This window comes from Eucyclogobius newberryi, unplaced genomic scaffold (assembly GCF_026437365.1).
Source record: "Eucyclogobius newberryi isolate DKJ021-1_F unplaced genomic scaffold, fEucNew1.0.hap1 SCAF_16, whole genome shotgun sequence".
Taxonomy (NCBI): Eukaryota; Metazoa; Chordata; class Actinopteri; order Gobiiformes; family Gobiidae; genus Eucyclogobius; species Eucyclogobius newberryi.
The window spans coordinates 11207044-11230368 of NW_027315790.1; the positions used below are offsets into that span (position 1 = coordinate 11207044).

General features: G+C 41.1%; 1 protein-coding gene across 1 annotated transcript in view; it reads left to right on the forward strand.

Moving 5' to 3' along the window:
- The first annotated feature begins 9 nt into the window (after positions 1–9).
- The window catches only part of clasp2 (cytoplasmic linker associated protein 2), a 42467-nt gene continuing 19151 nt past the window's right edge, over positions 10–23325 (forward strand). Inside the window, exons 1-11 of the mRNA XM_072447503.1 lie at positions 10–813; positions 4180–4258; positions 7079–7182; positions 7827–7918; positions 8481–8556; positions 9793–9890; positions 14590–14660; positions 21535–21669; positions 22773–22846; positions 22923–23015; positions 23085–23230. Coding sequence (XP_072303604.1) covers positions 616–813; positions 4180–4258; positions 7079–7182; positions 7827–7918; positions 8481–8556; positions 9793–9890; positions 14590–14660; positions 21535–21669; positions 22773–22846; positions 22923–23015; positions 23085–23230 — 1166 coding nt within the window. The 5' untranslated portion in view covers positions 10–615. The remainder of the gene's footprint in view (positions 814–4179; positions 4259–7078; positions 7183–7826; positions 7919–8480; positions 8557–9792; positions 9891–14589; positions 14661–21534; positions 21670–22772; positions 22847–22922; positions 23016–23084; positions 23231–23325) is intronic.

The following is a 23325-nucleotide window of genomic DNA, read 5'->3' on the forward strand; positions in this document are numbered from 1 at the left end:
GCCTTGATCGTTGATCGGTTGCACCTCTCGACAAACTGCGGTCCCCTGCAGGTTCACCTCAGTTTTACCCTAACTGGCGCAGATCTAAGGATTACAGGCAAGGATCTCATTGTGTCACTGGAGTGTAACACTTTCCTGGAAGTTTTCTGCAACTTCACCGTCCTGGCAACTCGTCCGCAGAGCCCGGCGTGTGGACATGAACAGACCGAAGTGAAGCCCGGGCCCGGAGCACAAGCGTTAGCTCTGTGCTAACGCTGCGCTAAAACCTACGTGCTACTAGCACAACAGAGGGACCAGACTGTCACTTTGCTTGGAAAATACCAACATAAACGTTACTTTGGGGAAGTTATTAAGTTTTGTATCAACTATTTTGTTGACTGTCGTGAAAGACTGGCCGAGTACACCAAACGTTGGTGTGTTTTAAGTTTTATTTGTGCTGAAAGATGTTTTTTGGATGAAGTATACGACAGCAAATTGGCTCATTAACAACATACATACATGTACATTAAATTTAAGATTTTTGTAGTCCATACCCAGAGTCTAACAGCCCCTTTACGGGACTGACTCCCGCTATCTGCAGTGTGCGGCCGGGGCTGGCCTCTCAGCGAGCCGCCAATGGAGGAACATGACAACATGGACTATTTCTACCAGCAGGTTTTACAAAAGGACGTGTCCCGCAGGTTACAGGTCGGCCAAGGCCTCATTGATTACCTGAATGACCCACAACGTTCCCCGGACGTGGAGCAGGACAAACCTCGCCTAGACAAGACGATAGACGAGCTAACGGGATGGATCAACTCCAGCAATTTCAAGGTGAGTCTTCATGCTTCTAGTGGACATTGCGGCTGCATCGACTTTTCTATAATGCTCCAGACAATGACAGACAGACAGACAATTTGGAACACCCAGTGTAAATGTTTCATAAAGTTTTATTTCCAGTTTTAAAGCTCCCTTGTTTTCCCTGACATACTGTGGATTTTGTGGTACATTCCTGGGGTTTGTGGTTTTCTTCATAATGTTGACATTGCCTGTATAGTGTGCATGTGAGGAGACTCTATTGTCAGAACTGTAGTCCTAAACAGGGGGGGAGGGGCCTGTAGACTCCATCCTTCCCCCCATTTCCATCTGTCTGCTTTACCGATCCCTTCTCAATGCAACATTACATTGGCACATGTGGAGTAGTCTTTCCGAACTACCTGATAAGTGACAATTTTATTACCGAAAGACAAGCCAGCCCTGAACATGCATTTCCATCTGATTTCCATCATGATACTTTTCATTATGGCTTTCATACGAATGAGAAATTAGAACTATTGTAGCCATTAACAATTTAAAACGGAATCTGTCTTTTAAATTCATGAAACTCATGAACAGTACTTAAATAACATTGTTATTCATTTTCCGGTGAACTGCTGCGTCTTCTATCAGTGTGTACGTTTGAATTGACATAGTGTATGCCAGATGTTTTCAGCACATCAGGTTAAGGAATATCAGCAGCTCTCTGGTGCTCCATGCCAAAGAGGAAGGCGCTTTTAGCTGTAACATGCTGAGTCAGCCCCAGAGATGAAGGGACGTCTGGACCAAGAGGTGGTGATGCATTGATAGATGAAGGGGAATGCAGCAGAGAATTAAAGTAAAACGACAGACTTTGACTATTTTTTTCATGGAAAAATTGTATGCCACTCATTCTTTGCATTCTGTGGAACAAGATCCATACATGTTACTCTGTAAAATATGTTATAAAGTCAGTTGATGGTATGGACCGTATGCAACATGTAAAGTAAAGCACCATCATGATAATGCTTTCATGCAAAGCATTTAGCGCCTACAGGAGACTTTGTGGACATATTAAATATTGCATGAAGCTTTTAAAGACTGATGAGTCGGATAATTGGACAAGAGCCCCTGCTCTCAAAGATGAAGGACACACACTTTGACTCCATCGTAACATTTAGTTAGGCTTCATTTTCAACTGGAAAGAGAAAGAATATTGACAAAAGGCAAAAAGGGAATGTTGGTTGTGTTTTGCACAATAAGTTTTCAAATAATGATTTGAATATGGGAGGAGTCAGTGCTGACTGGAAAACCTCTCTTAGGACTGTTTGCCCTGTGTGAAACAAAGGAGTGACGATGCCTCCATATGTCGCCTCATTTTACATCAAATCACGCTGATCCCTAGATTCAGCTTTCACCACTTAAGTAACATGCTTTACATTTTTATAAACACATATTTGTAGACTTTAGTTTGACCTTTAAACCGACCCTTTAACCAATGCTGTATCATAACAGCAACTTGTTTTAGCTTCCCCTTCAACTGGAAAGAACCAGCCTCAAAAAGAGTACCTGCAGACCTAAAACAAACTATCAACACACAAAAATACAGTTATAATCAAACAAAACTGTTGTACTCGACCATGAAACTAACAGAAAGTGGTTACTACAGCGTCTGAAGGGGGTTGAGCATGACATGACAGATACAATGTAACAAGGTCATGGCAGAAATGGAATGAAATGTAGCAGCGTTGTATGGAAGACGCCTTTGCTCTGTGTGCTGTGTCTCGCTTCATTGTATTGTGCATAAAGGTGGGCAATATATATCAAAATATGAATAATATTGTGTCCGTTGTTTTTATGCAAAATTTGTATGTGAAGGAATACTGATTATAGTGAAAATGCTGTTATAGAAAAAAACTTATGTATTAAACGTCCAAAACCTTATTTTCCTAAGGGTTTTAACTAAAGTTATATTTCTATACTTTTGTTGGTCATAAAAAACATTTAGCGTTGGTATTTTACGTTTTAATGTCCGGAAAGCAAGTAACCATGAAAAAAGAAAACACTGGTTGAGGATGCAAACACAACACAGAGGAAACAAGATCATGTAGATAAAAGCTCAAATTAGAATTGGACTTTTTTAAATTAATCCAGGTCTAAAACAAAAAAAAGATTATATTTTGCTCAACATAAGCAAACTTGGAGCCATAAATGCTGATGTTTTTATAACATTCTGTGGGCCAGTCTGAAATCCAGAGTAAACCCTGTACATGCCTTGCCTATTAGCGAACTAAGCCACCTTAAGTAGTAACTCTGGTGTTCACAAAGGACTATTCATTCTGCACTAGATGTTAACTTATTTTCAACTCAAAGTGACCACCATGTTTTAAGCAAGCCCATGTCCAAAGAACTGCACTTTTATTAACTATTTTCATAAACATACTTTCTCTCTGCCTTTAGTTAATCCATTATTTGTTTATTTCATCATAGTGCTCGGTTGTTTGCGATGATGACATATGGTTGAAGACCACAGCTTTTTGGGGTGCTTGGTACAGGAGGGGGAGGGGAGTCACATTTCCCTGGTTCTTTCTTTCTTTCCTCCAAAATTAGGTCAAGAAGGAGTCATCTCATTCAACCAGCTTGTGTTGTTTTTCTCCAGGTGATTTTCTGGTGACGTTATTTGACTTCCACGCCAGCTACTTCTCTTTATTGCCGCAGCCTTTTATATCTGAAGTTACCTGACCTGGCTCCCCTTTGTCCAAATAAGGAAAAAGGTTTAAAAAGGCATTTATTCGATATGGGAAAGTAATGTTTGAATGTGTTTTTTAGAGCTGCTATGACCACATCTTTGCCAAGACAAGCATTCCAGTGGCACAGCACAGTGTGGGATGTGATTCTAATCAGAAACGCAGTGGAAAAGTCTGCTTTACTATAGAGCTCCCTTCACAGAGTTGGCTCACGATGCAAATGGCATCTGCTATAGCAAATCCCAGTGATGACAGGCTAAAGAGCTGGAAATGACATTAGGCATGCTCACATAAACTCTATAATACAACAATAAGTATATGGCTTTTTCCCATCATACCCTTTGTTAACACAACAACAGCGCTTTATAGGAGCTAAAGTAAGACTGGGATTGTTATTCAAGTGTTATTAAATGCAGTAAATATTTAATGACACAATTACATGACACAATTACACGTCACTCCTGTTGACGAGTAACTTAACCTTTGTCTAGACTGAAATATTTTTTTTATTCATTCATTTTTTTTTATTCTCCAAATGTTATATCCTTTAAACCAATGGATTAAAGTCCCCCCAAAACATGAATGTAATAAATATGGCTTCAAATCCTGATGCTGCACTGTTTATTGTCATGTAATAATTATGATTGTCTTGTTTTAGGTGGCACTGCTGGGGATAGACATCTGTGGAGCATTCGTGGATCGTTTGGGAGAACGATTCAAAGGGTACTTGGGTACAGGTGAGAACAGAGCTGTACAGAAGTTTACTAAAGAGGGGCCATTAGTATTAACCTGTAACACGTGTAGATCATTATTTTACGGGTCCATTGACTTCCTGTTCAAAACTGCAGAACTTCTAGACCCTCGCCTCTTCTTAGTGACATTTGACTGTAGCAGATGTTCATTCACAATCTTTATGATGTTTTTGAACCCTAAACATATGATCTGGAGTACAATTGTCTGTCCAATTCCAATTAAGTATGAAGAAGTGGGCGGATAGGGGGAAGTTGTGTTTGGAGTTGGATTTCTCCCCCCTTCTCCATGTAAATGTTTTAACATACGTTTTAACATAGCATAATGTATGAAATGTTTTTTACCTTTTGTATTTTTTCCTACTCTTAACAAATATCAAACATAAATGAGTCTATTTGTTGTCAAAGTGAATCATCAAATTCATTATCTGTTCTTTTTACATATCGCGTCATGTACCATGTGACTGTGCGCCCGCCCACTTTGGACATGTGACTTCAGTTTAAATTTGCAAACAACCATCTCGAGTTTGCCCTGATGAAGGCTGAGGGTTCAAAACACGTTATATTTAAAAAATGTATATTCAAAGCATGAAACAATTAAAACCATGCGTCATTTTATTCTTATCTGGCATGTGATAATTAAGGATTTTAAGTGCCTCAGATTCTTTCAAATTTGCATACAGGAATCAAAGCACACACAACTCTTGTGTAAAGTAATGATGAGAAAACACAGTTATAACATGGTGAAATAAAAGTCCCGTTCGCATGATATGTCCCCTCTACAACTATACCAAAGTGAGAGCTGGTGTCCGGCCCTTCCCCATGATTCATCTTTGTCTATTTGAGGTTGTTTTAAATGTCTTCTGCAACGCTGCTGCTCCATTTATCTCACACAGACCACACCTAACTCACATGATTTCATCCGCCGCGTCCTGTATCATATTTTCCTTTGTGTTTGTGAGCGGCGGTGGTGCTAGCAGCTGTCTTTGTCAACCAGACCGGCTCCCGTCGCCAACTAACTCCCTCTTCTCGGGAGCGCTGCTTTGGGGCGGCTCGTCACCATGCACAGTCCCGAGTCCGCCACCGCTCACCCACAAATGTATTCAACCTTGGGCCGCGCAGTGTCTGAGCCCATGCCTGAGCCTACGCCTGTCCCGACTGTGTTTAATGAACTGTTTCACGTTGATGGCATTTGAAATCGTCTTCAGTGTCTGACTTTCCCCTTTTTTTCCTGTGCGCTCCCATTTCCACTTTGCTGCGCTCCTTCTCACAGCTCTCGTGGGGAGGAAGATGAGATCATTGACACAGCGATTGTATTGATCGTGCTGCTCTTTCCACCGCTGTACTTGTGTGTCATATTTGTGCACATGTTGACAATGTGGGCCACAGTGCTCCCAGTGGTTTACGTGTCATTCCACAAAGATTACAGTCCACTGATATTTGGATGACGTGTTCTTAATGATGAAAGGATCGTCTGTCGTGTCTTTACTGCTCAAAACAACATCTAAATTTGGATACGTGATATGATGTGATGTCAATTTTGTGCGTCATGTTTTTCTTCCTCCCAAAATGCACTTCAACAGTACACGCAAATGTTTTTTATAAAATGCACATCATTTTAGAATGAAGTTGTGTTTATTTATTTAAATTTTTAACACAGACTGAAAAAATGTTTTATGGTGTGACTTTTCTAAACTAAATTGGAGAATGAGTCTTTTGTGTTAGGCAGTTGATAAAGCCTAGATGTTGGAATCAAGATAAGAATACCCTATATACTTAATTTACATACTTTACTTACTAAAATACATTAGTAACTGTTATTTCTACTTTAAATCTAAACAAGATATAAGAAGTCTACCTTCTGTAATCCAGTGTGTCCTGCAGTTGACATAATTATATTTTTTTACCTGAAGTTTTCATGCGCAGCCGCAATTACCGATCTGGCTTAATTAGGTTATGTAGCATTCAGGCTAGCATCACATCATGTTTTTGCTGACTTAGATGCTAAGGTGATAGTAGTTGTGTCCACAGAAATGACAAAACTAGTCTAGTATTTAAGCCCCTGGAGTGCCACTGTATTTTAAATCTTAAAGCTCTTCAGCTCATGCAGTACAACTGTGATACAATGACCCGCTGTCATTTCTCTGTTTGAGGGTATTGTCTCTGTAGTCAAGGAAACCAGCTGTTTTGCTAACATGATGCACGCACATGCACAGAAGAGAAAAGGGCAGATGACATCACTGCGTTACTCCCTCATTGATGCTGAAGACTGAGGTGGAATTTGGGTAGGAGGTCTAAGGATTTGAAAGTAGTCATACACAATAAGACCCCATGGAGACCGGGTATTTTGTGGATGACTGTGTACGTGATTTTCCCTAAATAATTGAGCCTTGTTGATTTACTTTACTGTTCAAAATGTATATTTTTCATTTGTCTTTTCAGCTCCTATTTGACATGTTTCTTAATCTATCTTTGTGTTGTGCTTTGGTGTTGTGCTGTTTTAATGCAGTTTCAGATTTGTCTTCCTGTTTTGATGACTGATGATTTAAACATACAACACTACAGTTGTATGTTTAAATGGATGTGACATGAGTGCAGTTTATGCTCTTGACATAATATTAGTTACGGTCCATTTCTCATTTGTCCTCCCTTTATCCTTGTCTGATCACACAGGCCAAACACCAATTTCAAAGGCCAAATGTTGATGTAAAAACACTACATTTTGTAAATACTGTACATTTTAGATGAGCTTTCTCTGCCTCGCTCTTCAGCTCATTTGACCTTTCCTTGTTCTGGCCTTGTTTATAGTGTTGCCAGCTCTTGTGGATCGACTGGGCGATGGGAAGGATCAGGTCAGAGAGAGCAGCCAAGAGCTCATCCTCCACACCATGGAGCAGTCTGCCTCGCCCATGGTAAGACTAAAAAAACAAATCATGTGCATATAAGTCTGAACGTCCTGTTCTTGGTAGGTAAAGCTTGTGGATTATATATCACAGATGCAGATCATGCTTGCAGATCTAAGTAAAACTCACATGACTATGTTTAAGCAGCATAACTGAACCCACAAGATCCTAGTTTTATTATGTTAATGGTAAGATACTGGTACTCTTTTCAATTACTAACATTATGTAATCAAAATACAATTAATTGCCTTCTATTCAGAATTATCAAAATATAGAGCAAAGCCACATGTTCCACATGGGCTTCTAAACAAAAGTTACACAAAACAAAACAATTAAATACATTACATACTTTTATGAGCCAAAGAATTGTGAGTTTTGTCATAATTGCGCAGCCCCACAATCTTTCAAATATTCTGTACTTTGCTATGGTAAAATGTGTTTTGAGCCCCCTCTTCTGGACACCATTTGAGCTGCAAAGGCTTTTACTGTATGTCGACTCTGCTTTGTCTTTTTCACAGACACAGCTTTACAGACTTTTGCTGTGTAATCTGTTCATTCGGCTCTGGCCAGAGTACTTTGTGTGGCTGCATAACTGCCTCTTTTTGAAGTGTATTGTTCATTCATCATGTGTCTTTGTGTCTTTGTGGTATCAGTATGTTTGGGAAAAGCTGATCCTTGGTTTCAAACACAAGAATTTCCGTAGTCGAGAAGGAACCTGCCTTTGTCTCAGTGCCACCATCACCACGTGAGCAGCTTCCTTTTTTTCCTCATGTTTACTTCCTCACTGGGTTATATTTAATTTGAAACCTCAAATGGTTATACTTTTAGTATTAGTATAGTCATGTTTTCTTCAAGGTTGTTCGTCCCGTGAACTGATTTTCTTCTCTTAAAGAACCACTGCCTCCAGCATTAATCCTCTTAAGTGTTAGTGTGACTATAAAGAATGCATACGTGCAACAAGTACGGCCACCAACAATATCTTGTGATTACAAAGCCTCACTTCTAAATTACGCTCAACAAAGGCTTAAATTAAATCTCTTGCATGTAATCCTTCTTAAAATAACATAATACCAGGTCCTTTCAAATATATATATATATATATTGTGATTTATAATATGTAAACCTTCAGTAGATCTTTGTCTATTCATTTTTCAGTGGCATTTAGTATGTTTTTGCTAATGCAAAATGACACCTTTTTGCTGAACGTGAAGCTTCTAATGGCTCTGTGATAGTACAGACCTTCTGCATGCTTTATGGATTACTAAATGTTTTTTCTACTGTGTCGATTACTATTTTTTTCTTCTTAGGTATGGCTCTCATACGCTGAGTCTCAGTAAACTTGTCCCTCATCTCTGCTCTTTGACTGGAGACCAAAACCCGCAGGTAAGTTCAAACATACAGTACCAGCGTGGAGGCATTTTCACTGCATAATGAATACTTGACAAACCGAATAATCTTGACACTTAAGCACAAGTACTTCATTTATATTTGTATGTCTGAGTCCCAGCACCAGATATTCTGTCGTCATAAAAAAAACATACTTCTGACAGTACTTAATACCTGTTAATTTTCCCCATGTTTTGATTTGACATTATCATCTCTTACGTTAGCAAATAGTAATCCATGTAAATGTGTATAAATTAATTAAAAAGCTATACCAGTTTCACAAGAGATCCTCAACACAATCTTGTACCCAACAAAGCTTAAGATGCTTCTAGTGATGCCATAAATTCAGGATTATGAGTGTTTTATGAACATATTTGCCGTCATTGTCTTAAAATGATATGTTGTTTCATCTCAGCCTGGTTTTGTAGCTTAGGCTCACTTCAGGTTATAGTCGGCCGTCTTGTTGCAGTTCTTTCATTATTACTGGTATTAGCAGGAGATGGGCTCCATAAAGCCCCTCACTAAGCTTTATTGCTGAATCATAAGCACTGCTCGCACCCATCCATTACCCCACACCGCTCTAGCTCAAATCTGCACCAAAGAGACAGGAACAGGTTTTGGTTTAACCTCCTGTGGAGTCGCATCCTGAAACTGAAGTCTGCCTCCACGTCTACCCAATCATTATCTGCCCACACAGCGCCTTGGCCAATCGGAACATCCTCTAGTCCCGCCCACACTCAGCTGCACAGATCCCCTTAACACGACTCACTGGCCAATCACAGCACTGCTCTTCTAGTCTAGTTATTTCTAACTTTTCTATTTGCATTTTCATTACAAGCCGTTTTTCTTCTTCCACTTTTAGAAATGGCTACCGTTGTTATCAGGTAGTTTATTTTTACATGTGCATCTGAAGCTGTTTCAGAATCTGTTTCAATGTATCCACTCATTATTATAATTTCACTCTGTATGAAGCTGACTGTAGTCTTGGCCTAGATGTCAACATTTTTTGGGGGTAAATGTAAAGAGATGGTTGTTTTGATAGAAAATATGTTGGTTTTAGCTTTCTTTTAAGTTTCATATGCCTAAAAAAACTGACAAAAAGGAATAAATGTTTAAAAAAAAAAGTGTTTAATCTTTTGACTGGTGTGTAGATTGAGTTTGTCTGCATATGAAAAACTTACCTCTTGATTCTTTAAATACGTTATAAGCAATACTTTTGTGTTTTGCCTTAAGGTTCGTGAGGCCTCCATAACAACATTGGTGGACATTTATCGTCACATCGGGGAGAGAGTCAGAGCAGACTTGGCAAAGCGAGGACTGCCTGGTGCGCGGTAAGTCTATTTTGACCTCAAGTCAATGCATTTGCTAATATTTCTCCTTCTGTTTGTCCTCATCCAAATCTGGGATGGGTGTTCAGCCTCGTTGGCGCTCAGTCTGTCCCAAGCCACACCATGCACCACTGTGCCCTTGACGCACACAGAGGAACTTTATGCAGAGCACAATGCTGTAGAGAGAGGAGGGCAGACTGATGGGGCACAATGCCGTTTGGTCTAATCCACACAAAAAAGGGAGAGCACTGTTTGTCTTTGGTAGTCATATGACAAGGTCCTTTGGTCTGGTCAGTCCCAGGTCGTCATGGTTACAGGCCTGAGTTAGGGGTTGTTTTGAGCACATGTATGTCTACTGTGATTTATGCTGACTATTCATTGTCTGTGAATGCTGCTCAGGCCATTGTCTTTCATTGCTCATATTATGCATGTCTCTTCTCTAAACATTCAGTGTGAGTTTGTTTGTTATAGATTGAATTAATCTAATCAGGCTGAGCAAAATAATATGTCTGTTTGCCGTAACCCGACCGACCCGGCGTGGAACTACCCGACTAAAAAAATGTTATCAGCATTTTGTTGAAAAAACGTCAAATTCTTTAATTTTTCAAATATTTCGCCGACTCACCGACCGGACTTCCCTTAACCACCGTGTCTAGCTTGTTATCCTTATAGCAAAGATAAAGCACTGCGCAACGCATGTGCGTCTTTCTAGTCACTCCCCCACATGTGTCTGTAATGAAACAGACCACGAGTTAGTGACGATATATTGGTGTGCCCCCGTCGGCGCCACTCATGTGTCCATAGGACATGCCAGGCTCTGTCAGGGTGTCTTACGCAATGCATTCTGGGATTGACACACGCCCAGTAGCGTCATTACAACAAACATGGCGGCGCCCGTGTCCGCCGCATGTTTCCCCCGCTCGCCTTCGCTACCAAAATAAAGGATTAAGGATAAAGGTCGATTGAAATGTCTTAAAATCGTGAGATTTAGTCTCCTGATCGGGTTGATAGAGATGTTTTCCGTCATTGACTGTTGAAGCCTGACCCCTGGTGGTCACTCCGACTCAAAAAAATGGCAAAATTTGGATCTTTTTTTTTTTGCCTTCAAAGTAAAAAAAAATAAGAATTTGCCTACCGACCGAGCCACTTTAAAAATGTTGACTCGGGTTACAGCAAACAGACAATTTATTTGGGGTAGCCTCAGAACAATTTGAATGACAGCAAAAAGAGCTGATTAAACATGAGTTGAACCAAAAGGTTTAGGGCAGTTTGAGTGTGTGAATCTATTCATGCATTTGTCCTCCTTTGTGTTGGTCAAACTAACTTTCATCTAGGGATGGTCAGATACAGATTTTTTGAGCTGAAATTTATCTGCAATATATGTCTTACTGTTGTGGCTGATGAGTTATATTTGCCAATACCAATAATAAGACCACTGATTTATGGTAAGTTATAGTAAAGTGCACAATTCAACTTTCACTTTTGTTAAAACGTTAAAATATATTTTATCTGGTATTTAAAACTTTTTTTTGGCATGATTGTGTATCTATGGAGACATATTTTTTGTCTAATTGGCCTCCTATTTCTATTTTTATAGAAATGATACCATATGGATGAATGGGGGATTACACAGAGTTATTGGTTTGTTCAAAATGTCAAATTTGCAGGACAAAACTGGGAGTAAAACATGGAGACGCAAACCCTTGGGCAGTACAGGAAAAAATATCGGGGTCAAGCTTTTAGATGGAGACCCATCTTCCCGTATTTTGGACGGGGTATTTTAAAATGTGGACGGACATTTTCGAGTGCAGAGAAGGCCATTTTAATAATAAATCTTAGAAAAAAAGGGAATATTGGCATTAAATCGTGCCGGGAAGCATTTGACAATAGTCCGCGATTACAGTTTACTGTTTACAAGTGAAAATTTGCATGCTGTACGCTGATTGGTCGACAAATTTGTGTGCTTGGCTCTGATTGGCTGCCGAGCCGTGATCCGGAGAATGACGAAGCTACTCGTTTTTTCGCCTAGTCGGCCCCAGTACCCCAGGACATAATTATTTGGATGGGGTGTTTTCAAATCCTATCAAAAAGCCTGATTGGGGGAAACATCCCGATATCTCCAATATCTGATAATATCTAATTTTAGACCTAGTTTAGCCCTAATTAAGGCCTGATATAGTTTAGTTTCGGATCTGGTGTTCCTCATTAAGTCAAATATTATCTTATACCTGGTGTTAAAAGCAGTGATCAAGTATTATGTTCCAAACAAGCATAAGAAGTGATATTTCTGCACTTTTGTGGCTCATTTCAGAACATTCCTCATGCTTTGTGAAAATATTGCCCGAATATTGTTATTGAAACACTTCCATCTCAATGAAATACATTTTTTTTTTGTCAAATGGCCCATTCCTTTGTATACTTTACGTAGAGTGATTATACAGTGATCCGGTGAATAGCATTAGAGCCTTGAAAGTGTGTTTTGGAGTGCTCAGTGGAAAGCATGCCAGTGTGGGTCGATATATGATCCGCTGCACTGGATCCCGGCTGGATAACATATCACGTCTGGGTCCAACGTTGCAGGACTTTTGGCAGAAAATGTGCTCCACTAACACTTTTCATGGTAAAAAATGGTCAAATGTAATGTTTTTTTCATTACCTTAGTTATCATCTTTTTAGCACCAAAGAACCCAGAAAGACCCCTTGACACTAAAAAGATGTGGCCTAAATCTCTTGACACTTCCCCAAGAGGTCAGAAGAATCACGGTTACATACTTATGTTTAGTAACTCTGACATTGGGTTAAACTTCCACACCAGACATTTACACTGTCAGTGGCTTAACCCTGGTTCCCTCACGCAACTGCACATTTTCTGAATGAAACCGAAAAACCAAAGGTTCAGCATTTAAAGCTCACTCTTACAAAGGTCACTGAGTAAAGTCATTGCAGACAATTGAGTAGGTTTCTATAGACCTTTTTAAAAGTCTGCAAACCAAAACATTCTAAAAACATGGAAATGGAGACGACAAGAGCAGACGTGAACTGGAACATAATGTAATGTCAATGGAGAAACTGGGATTAACCCTGTTAACCCAAAATATGAAAAATCAAGTTGGTTTTGTCAAATGAAAACCACTCTGGTACATGTGAGTGATATCAAAGTCTGGTTTAAAGACATGATATATACAGACATGAAGAAAACGTAAAGAGACAGAGGAGTCCATGCTTTCTGTTTGCTGCCTAGCCCCTCCCCCTCAGTAGTGTCTGCGTATGGAGTGTAGGTTATGTAAAGGGTAACTCAATCTCCCCTTCCATCATACAAAATGCCCTACTTGGCATCCCTCACACACAAAAAGAGGCGTCCTGAGATTTACCTTGTGGTATCGCCCTGTAGTGTTCCCAGGGACTGTGTGTGCTCAGCAAACGCCTGGATGTGTGACAGGAGGTGGTGCTTTGTCGCATGGCCGTCGTTGCCTGCTCGGGTCTCTTCTGTTTGGCTGCCCCCCCCCCCCCCCCCCCCCCCCCCCCCCGCGTTGCTCCCTCCCCTCCAGAGCCACTGCACCATGTTGAATACAAAGAGCCCCGAAGAGCTGTGGACCAAGCACTGTCACTGGCATGCAGGCTGATGCTACACTGCACAGCAACGCACCAGCCTATTAATAAGCCCACCAGGAAATACAGACGCGAATGAATGCCGCCGATTTAAAAAACCTCAGCCCATTTCTGGATTTACTTATGAAGAAGAAAATGAGCACGTTAAAGAATCACTTGAGAACCATGTGCGAGACTGCGCAGCTGAGCAGTCCGCTACAACGCTAATCGTCACTTATCTGGAGCTCCTAAGCTGTCTGTTGTTTGGCACCGTGACACTTGAGACGGGAGCAGACTCAACGGTGCGTATTACTGCTCATGTTTGCATACGAGACATGTTTGGGTTTAGGTGCTGCTGCAAGTGTGGAAGTGTTGTTGTTGTTGTTGCTGCATGTCACCTGTTCATGGACGATATTGGCCAAAATAGAATAGAATTGATATATATCGTGTAACGCAGCAAATGGGGTGAATTACATGATACGGGTGATTGCTTCAACAGGTTGTGAAGCTGTATTTCGGTCCTTGTCGTTAACAGTCTGAATTGTTTGCCAGAAGGAAGGGCGGTTAATTAATTTCTGGAGATTTTTGGAGATGTTCCCGTTATAGGTTTGGCAGTTCATCAGAAATGTGCTAAAACGTCATGTTATAATGTTTTTGTTGAAGTATTGCACAAAGCTTGGACATCTTTTAGCTTTTGTTTCCCCGTTACCTTAAAATCATTTGATATTATCTCTTAGCGTAGACAATTTAAAATACCATTCCTAATTTTGATATAGATATACAATACGATGACACTTGTGCCTCTGCTCATTTCCCAGAACGTCTGAACCACTTGAATGATTGTAGGTAGTAGTCGGTGTTTGTGTTATTGTTGTTGTATTACTGCGCAGGATGCCAACAGAGCCGCTACCGCCAAACCCTCATGACTTTGACGGGCACGGCCGACACACCCACTGCTTGAAGGCCGACAAACGCAGACGGCTGATAGTTGCCACTTTCACTTTGTGAAGTCTCCGCTGCTCCTTCAGTTTACGCTCTTTTTACGCATTGATGATCGAGTATTCTTTGTCGTTCAGTATGCAAAATGTCCTTATGTGTGTATTCTTCTTTGCAGGTTGCAGACCATATTTGCCCGGTTTGATGAAGCCCTGAATTCAGGCAACATGGCACTCAGCCCCAGTCATGGTCAGTACACACTTTGGATTTTTAATGAGTAGTTTTAAATATTATTGTTTGTTTGAAATTGGTTTTGTTTCATCTGCTTTTGTGACCGTTATATTGTTGTCATGAGATTCTGTAACAATGTAAATAAACTGCTGCTGTTCCATATTACTTCATTACAGTGAATTCTAAACGCAGGTGCCAGAGTTGGTGGTATGTGTTGCTGTGAAGTTGTCTCTGAGGGAGTATAAAAGCAGCCTCTTTGAACCTGTATCATCCCCAGGGCTTTAGTCTAACTAGCACACAATTTGAAACTGTGTATTCATTTTCATTGCTGCTCTCTGAACTTTCTGCCCTGCCGTTTGAGGGAAAGTTGATTGTCTTTTTCATTTTGTTCAGAATTCTACAGAAACCGTCCAATCTCTTCTTGCATTCATCCCAGTGTTTGCACTTACTCCTTGATAACCAATACCTGCTTCTTTCTCTACCTGGAGGACAATTTGGCCATATGTCCCTTGGCCTCGTACCTGAAGTAAAAGTCTCGACAGATGCTCAGTTAGCCTTGGCACGCCTTGGTGTTGGCCTTTGCTCCCTGTACTGTACTGTACTGTACTGTACTTACTGCCAGGCCCTTAATTTTGTCAGAATATAAACGGATTTATCAAAATTACATTTAGTTGGATGAAGTGCTGACCCATTTTCAGAAAATGTACATTTGCAATTTTTTCTTCTTCGTACTGGTATGATTAGTTGTACGTAACGTTTGAGAGCGGAATTAAAGCCCTTGTCCGTGCATTTCTACGACCATATCCTTTGCGCGCCGTCACCTGTGACTCATGGTTTCTGTAAAGTCGGTTTCATTCAGATATGGATCTAGTGTGTCCTTGGCGATATCTGGAGCGAGGCAGGTGTCGTGAGGAGAGGAGACAGAGAGAGAGGAGTTGAGGAGGGCAGAGGATTGTTGGAAGAAGCAGAGTCACAGAGCTGTGCCTGTCGCTGCCTTCCCCTGATACACCATGACAGCGACAGAGAACAAACGACAACAGTAGCGACGAGGACAAAGGAGCGGTCACTGACGAGATGATGGACAGGAAGTGTCTGCTTATAATTCAGCATAACTATGGCACTAGGGAAGGATGCCCTCGCTGAGTGCGGTTAATCTCATCTGGCTGTGGATCCTGGCACTCGGACAAAAGCTTGTCAACATATGGTTCAAAATCAGCTTAAACTTTCACCCCACATGCCCTGGCTTAAACTCCGACTGTGTGGCACGTGTAAAGTGGGCAAAATGGGCCGTATATAGCCAGTGCTGTACAATACGTTGTAGATGCCGTGATTGTTTTAGTTTTAGTCTTGGGAAGCAATGTTTAATGTATATTATACTATTCTCTAATATGTAGTAGTTAATCATTTTGAGCCAATCAGCCCATTTTTAAAAGGCATCTGTTCCTTTCTCAAATGACAACGTGCTATCAGATGACATTTTTGTTCACTGGAACCTCTCACATTTTGCTGCACGATTGTTTGAATACAATCCCACAGAATGAATCGAATCTGAAGAAGCCTCGAGACTGTGTTTTGTTGCAAACTGGCCATCGGGGGCTCAGTGTTGACACACAAACACACATCAGTATCCTGGCCTCAGACATGCTCGTTCTGCCTCAGTGCATCTTCAGCGCTGCCAAGGAAACCGTGACCTCGTTTACAGGCCAAGCTCGTGGCTGTGCTAAAGCAGGAATTGAAATATTATGGGTTATCTTTTCAAGTCCAGGAATTGGGATCATCCAAATAGCTGCGGTTTCCCTTTAAGAAGCTACATTTTGTTAAGTAGAGCTGAAATTGGAGCAGGTCGTCTTCAATTTGAGCATCCCTGTCCTAGAAATGAGCTTTAAAGCCTCTCAAATATAGACATATCCTTATAAATGTATTTATTTCTAAATTATAATTTGTATAGTAACTTATTTGCACAAATGGTTTGTATTATTTTGTAAATTAATTGTTGTTGGTATGGTTTATATCTGGTTATAGTCAAAGCTCGTACGCTTGACCCATAAATACAGCATAAATTACCTTTTAGATGTTTTACCCTATAGAGTCTATATATCATCAGTCTATAGTATAGACTGATGATTATCTTAACTTGCCTTTGCGGTCTGTTTTTATAGACAGTGCTGCCATCATGTGGTTGCAACTACAGTATGTCCTTAAGATAAGATAAGATAAGATATTCCTTTATTGTCCCACATGGGGAAATTTCATTGGTGCAACGCAGGTAGATACAGAGGTAGATACAGAAGAACAGATCACTTATAGGAAGTCTGAAAAACACTTTCAGTAGAAGATCTCCTATAAATAAATAAAAACTCCCATAGACAAATAAATAAATAAATACATAAATACCATTGCATGTGATCACGACAGTAATTGCACATGAATATGTGTCACGACAGCACATAGGTTGCACATGAATTGCACATGAATTCCAACAGCAATTGCACATATGACAGAATTGCACATGGTTAGGTCAGTATTGCGAGTGTTCAGTACTAACAGTTTTTGTTATAAAGTCTGACAGCAGCAGGAAGGAAAGACCTACGAAACCTTTCCTTCGCACATCGAGGGTGGATCAGTCTCTCACTGAAGCTGCTCTCCAGAGCGGAGAGAGTGTCCTGCAGGGGGTGACACTCATGATCAAGCATAGATGTGAATCCAGCCAGGACCCTTCTGTCCCCCACCTCCTGCACCGAGTCCAGAGCACAGCCCAGGACGGAGCTGGACTTCTTGATGACTCTGTCCAGCTTCTTCCTCTCCCTCTCTGTGATGCTGCTGCTCCAGCAGGCCACACCGTACAGGAGGGCTGATGCCACCACAGAGTCGTAGAAGGTCTTCAGGAGTGGCCCTGTCACTCCAAAAGACCTGAGTCTCCTCAGGAGGTAGAGCCGACTCTGGCTCTTCCTGTACAGTGCGTCTGTGTTATGAGTCCAGTCCAGTTTGTGGTTCAGATCAACACCCAGGTACTTGTATGAGTCCACTCTCTCAATGTCCCGTCCCTGGATGTTCACTGGTGAGGGGGCAGTGGGGTGGCGTCTGCGGAAATCCACCACCATCTCCTTGGTCTTCCCCGCGTTGATGAGGAGGTGGTTCCGCTGACACCAGTCCACAAAGTCCTGCGCCAGTCCTCTGTACTCCGCGTCATCGTCGTCCGTGATGAGTCCGATGATAGCAGAGTCGTCAGAGAACTTCTGCAGGACACAGCTGTCCGTGTCATGTCTGAAGTCTGCAGTGTAAAGGGTGAAGAGAAAGGGCGCGAGGACAGTGCCCTGGGGCGCCCCCACACTGCAGGTCCGAGTGTCAGACACACAGTTCCGGGAGGGAACAATGTTCTCAAAACAGAAGTTGATGTAGTCCGTGATGCACTCTGTGATGGTGTTGATGTCCTCCCCATGTGGGTCATAAAGCTCAGTCCAGACAGTGGTGCTGAAGCAGTCCCTCAGAGCCTCCTCGCTCTCAGCAGACCACATCCTCACCTCACGGGACACCACAGGCTGCCTGCGCACGATGGGTTCATACACAGGCCTCAGATGTACAAGGTTGTGGTCCGAGCTGCCCAGGGGAGGGAGGGGGGAAGAAGAATAAGCCTCCTTGGTGTTGGCAAAAAACAAGTCCAATGTTCTATTCTCTCTGGTGGGGCAGGTAACATACTGGGTGTATGTTGGTAGAACAGAAGAGGGAGAAGCGTGGTTAAAGTCACCAGAGATGAGGAAGAGAGCCTGTGGATGCTGTGTTTGCAGCCTACAAGTGCAGGAGAGCAGTGCTTCACAAGCATTTTCAGCATTGGCAGACGGGGCCACATAGACTGCGATCAAAATCACATGTGAGAACTCCCGGGGCAGATAGTATGGCCTCATGCCAATAGTTCAATATCCTTGTTACATAGCTGCTCCCTCACTGTGCAGTGTTCGGGTTTGGACCAGCTCGTGTTCACATACACCGCCAGACCTCCACCTCTTTTCTTCAAGCATTCTTTCGTTCTGTCCGCCCGCAGCAGATGAAAATTGTCCAAACCTACAATAGAGTCTGGCATTTCTGCTGTTAACCAGGTCTCTGTGAAAATCAAGACGCTGCTGTCCCTATAAATCCTCTGGGACCGCATGAGGCTCGCTATTTCCGTAATTTTATTTTGAAGGGACCTCACGTTACCCATGACTACGGCGGGAACCGACTTCCTGTTTGTCCCTCTCTTCTCTCGGAGTTTACGTCCAGCCCGTCTGCCTCGTTGCGTTTTCCTTAGGATGTCTTGTTGTTCATTAACAAAATGTGATCACTAAGTAAATGCCCTAATAAATCTTTACACTATATAGAGGTTTATTGTGCACATTTGAACAGTTATGCTTCATAGTCTCTTGCATATTTTGCAGAACTCGTCTACGTTCCCATAGCAACACCGTCGCCATGTGTTTTTGAGCATCCCGATTTTAAAAAATCGGTTTTACAATCCTTGTGCCTCTCACTAAGCTTTTTCTTTTAATGTTTTTTCATTACTATTTTCGAAATCACACATTTGCTGTCCATCTTGTGCTGTCGCTGTGTATGATGTGTGTGTATTGGTCTACTCTGGTCGCCATAGAAACGGCATGAATGCTCAGCGTCTCTGCTGTCTTCACTCTGCCCTTCACCCAGAGACTTCTCCCCTGGGTCTGACTAGACAAAAGCTTCAGTGGCTAATGGTGCTCACACATATACTTCTATCTGACTTTTCCCTGCATTTCTTTTAAGCTGAAGTGTTGCTTTTATGTTAAATTGTTGCATTAACTGCGTCATCAAAGCTCAGCAAACGCAACTGGGGATAATACATTACCTTGGGTCTGGCTACTAAAAATAGGTGGGTATGGGTGGACCACATTGCCAAAAATGAATGTCAATATTTTTAGTGATCAGTCGACAATATGTCATTCCAACAGAAATGTGTTAAATTGTGTCTTTAAACTTAATTAGCACCAATTAGCTGTGGTTTAATCATCAGAAAAATGTGAAATGTCATTACATGTCAGTACATTAATGGAACTGTATACCTTTTTATTTATTTATATATATATATATATATATATATAATTTTCCCATTTTTATTTTTAATCGGCTCATTGTGGTATTTTTAATATAAACGAAATACTCAAAATACATATCTTCAAAAGAGCATTCACAATATTATCCAAATTTCAAGATATTGCCCACCTCTACGTTAAGGTACGCAAAATCTTTAAACATGATTGAGCTGATTTTAATAGCATTTAATGATAATGGCGGCCATTAATGGTAAATATATGGCTGGTGAGGGAGTGGGGGGTCAAGGAAGAGGTGTGGTTTGCGCCGTCCTTCACAACATCCTCTGATCAATAGGCCTTCCTCTGTCTAAAGATAAATGATATGGACACAGAAGTCATGTCTTAATAGATATCCCTGAAAGTGTTTCTATATCAAATTTTACCTTTACAATTATTGTAAGAAGAACATCACGCCTTTGCAACTATTCACGGCTATTGATACATAACCAAATAACAGTCAAGTCTTTAATTCACTTAAATCTGCTGTGTTTTATAGATTACCAATCTTATGCAATTAGCTTTATGGAATCAATCAATCTTTTTGTATGAAAGAGTGAGGGTAAGGTGAAATAAATGTACAATACATTCAAGATAACTTTTTTGAATGAAAACTGGATTGAAAATTGGTTATTTCTGCGTTTTTATAATTATGTTGTGATCTCAATAATCATAATTATTGATTAACCAATTCATCTTTACATCCCTAGTTGTCAATGGTTGGTGACAAATGGCTGCTATTCAAAGACTCCCTGTTAATATTCTTGAGGTGTCTGTCCATGTTGTGTGTTCCTTTCTTTGCCTCGACACATTCACATTCATAGAGCTGCTGCTGCCTCCGCACTGGCTGCACACTATGATGTCACCTGTGCTCTGATTGGCTGTGAGGCCGCTGAGAGCAGGAGCAGAGATGCTAGCGAGCGAAGAGAGATGTGAGGGAGAGGAAAATGCCGGCACTTGTATGGGTGGAGAAGTATTCAGGCGTTAATGTTAGGGATGTGTGAAGATGCAGTGACGACGGTGTGTGCGTCTTGTTGGGGTACAGTTCCTCGGAAAGGGGGACTGCCCCGTTACCACGCCCTCCCAGAAGCATGAGACGCCTTATCTGCCAGCGCATCTGTGACCGTGAGTGCAGGGATGGACTGGTGTGCTGTCGATATCTGTGTTTTTACATGTAGTATCTCCATTGTTTGACTTTTCCCTTGTTTTTCCAATGCAGAGTGCTGTTTTGGAATCATGATTACAAACCTGTGGTGTTTATGTTGCACATGTGCAGGCCAGATATTGTTTTTTGCATTGTGTGTGGAAAAGTAAATTGATGTGAGTCGAGGTGTAGGGTGGTGGCTTTGGCGCATTTCGTCACTGCTTGTCAGGGCGACATAGCAGTACATATGCATTCCTATGCTTTGAAATTGTATTGTTAATACCAAAGCTTTCATGAAAATTGAGCTTTTACGACAATGTCCATTTCTCCTCACTTCCTCTTTAAAGTGACACTACTTCTAGCATCCTTTTTATGTGTTTGTTTTGAATAGAGCTTGTTTGACGTGTATCGACTTCTGTCAGTCACCATTAGTCTGAGTAGACACTGTAATCAAGTTGTTGCTTTTGCTCTTTAAAATGCTAGATAGTGTGTAATTGGTATTGATTTAGTCTTTCCTGACCAAGCGTTAAGAATGATACATCTTTCCATCTTGCAAGGAAAGAAATTTAAAATACAAGTCCTTTGGAATAATACAATTTTCTTCCCATTTCAAAGATTTAATATAATGATGTTGTACCTCTCTTGTCTCTTTCAGATCGTAGCTTTGACGATGATGACAGCGTGGATGGGAGTCGTGCTTCCTCGGCTCAGACTTTCAGGGTCCCAAAAGTTCCCAAGAAACAAGAGTCCTCATCCGCTCGCAGGCCCAGTGCAACCGGTGGCAAGCTAGGTATTAGATTTGAACTTTAAACTCATCTCTATGCAGACAATATTATTTATATCTGGTTAATAGATTTCTTATTCAAAATATTGGTATTATTTTTGTCTGTCCCAAGCCTTGCCCAGATGGCCACTATTATTAATGAAAAGGAAAACAAAAGTGATGTTGGTTGCTGTTTATTCTTGACTTTTGAAAGTTATACATGTACTACAAACAGGAAAATTGTGATTCAACATAAAAGATGCAGCAATCTTATTCTGTGTCCATCTGCGCTGTAGCTATGGTGAACTCAGCTCTTGTTCCCAAAGTGTTTTAAAGGTTCCTCTTAGTGTGGCGTTTGCACTTTTCTTTGCTCGTATTGATTTGCTCTGTTGTCATGGCGATTTAAAGCGATGTTTCTATCACAGCGCAGTCCGCCTACAGTTTCTCATTTGCCTGTGTCAGCAGACGCATGTACATACTCTCCCTTGTTACACCTGGTTACGTGTTCACATACATACTACATTCAGTCGCTGGATATGCAATGTTGCTTGGATCATTACTGTCTTATTGATTGTTAAGCAGCAGATGTCAAGGACTTTCTGGCTGCGGTTACCATTTGTCCAAATCTAACAAAGACAATGTAGCTCTTTTCATATGACTAGTTTTCTTGACAGCAAAGATTGGAGGCTTTCTTGTTAGCATTTGGAGGCACATGACAAGACACCCACATGCTTTGGCAACACCAACTAACAGACCGAAGACCAATATTTGAGCTTCTACAGTAACTGTCAGACAAAAATGTGCTGTAGCATATTTATAATGTTTCAGATATCTGTGGTCTTTACTGTTTTGTAGTTCTTTATAGGTTTAAATATGTGTGCGCTGTTTAGACACTCTATACTAATAATTTTTTTCAGAGGAGCTGAGCGCAGTTTTAGTATTGAGACTTCGCCATGAGACATGATTGACACCGTTACTGTCAGGAAGTCCAATAGAGACGTAGTCTGTCCAGCCGAGGACCATGTGTTCATTCAGTGTTTTGAAACAGAAGCACACAATAACAAGGCAGCTGTTAAATTCTGTTAAAGATTACACTTGGACCGTTGTCGTTGATTATTCTCTGTTTCCAGTGTCCAAAGAAAGTCCTGGTGGTATTGATGAAGAAGACTTTATAAGATCTTTTACAGACGTCCCCATTGTGCAGGTAAACAAAATACAGATAATTATAGCAATAACAATTAAGTTTTTCTAACTTTTGTTTTTCATTCTCTTTTACATAGATTTATTCAGCAAGGGACCTTGAAGAAAACCTCAATAAAATCCGAGAGATCTGCTCTGATGACAAACACGATTGGGACCAAAGGGCAAATGCTGTCAGTGTACTTGATATTAATAAAATCTTTATGCACAGTTTTAAACCAGCTTCATTTTTTGTTTTATAGCTTAAGAAAGTCCGCTCACTGTTGGTTGCTGGTGCAGCCGACTACGACTGTTTTTACCAGCACTTGCGGCTCCTCGATGGAGCCTTCAAACTCTCTGCTAAAGATCTGCGATCTCAAGTTGTCCGAGAGGCCTGCATTACTGTGGCGTAAGTTTTAATCCAAAATTACTGTTAAAAAATAGGTTATCACTTATCTGCATATCGGAGGGTTTCTCTAGATAATGCTATTGAGCTGGCGTTTA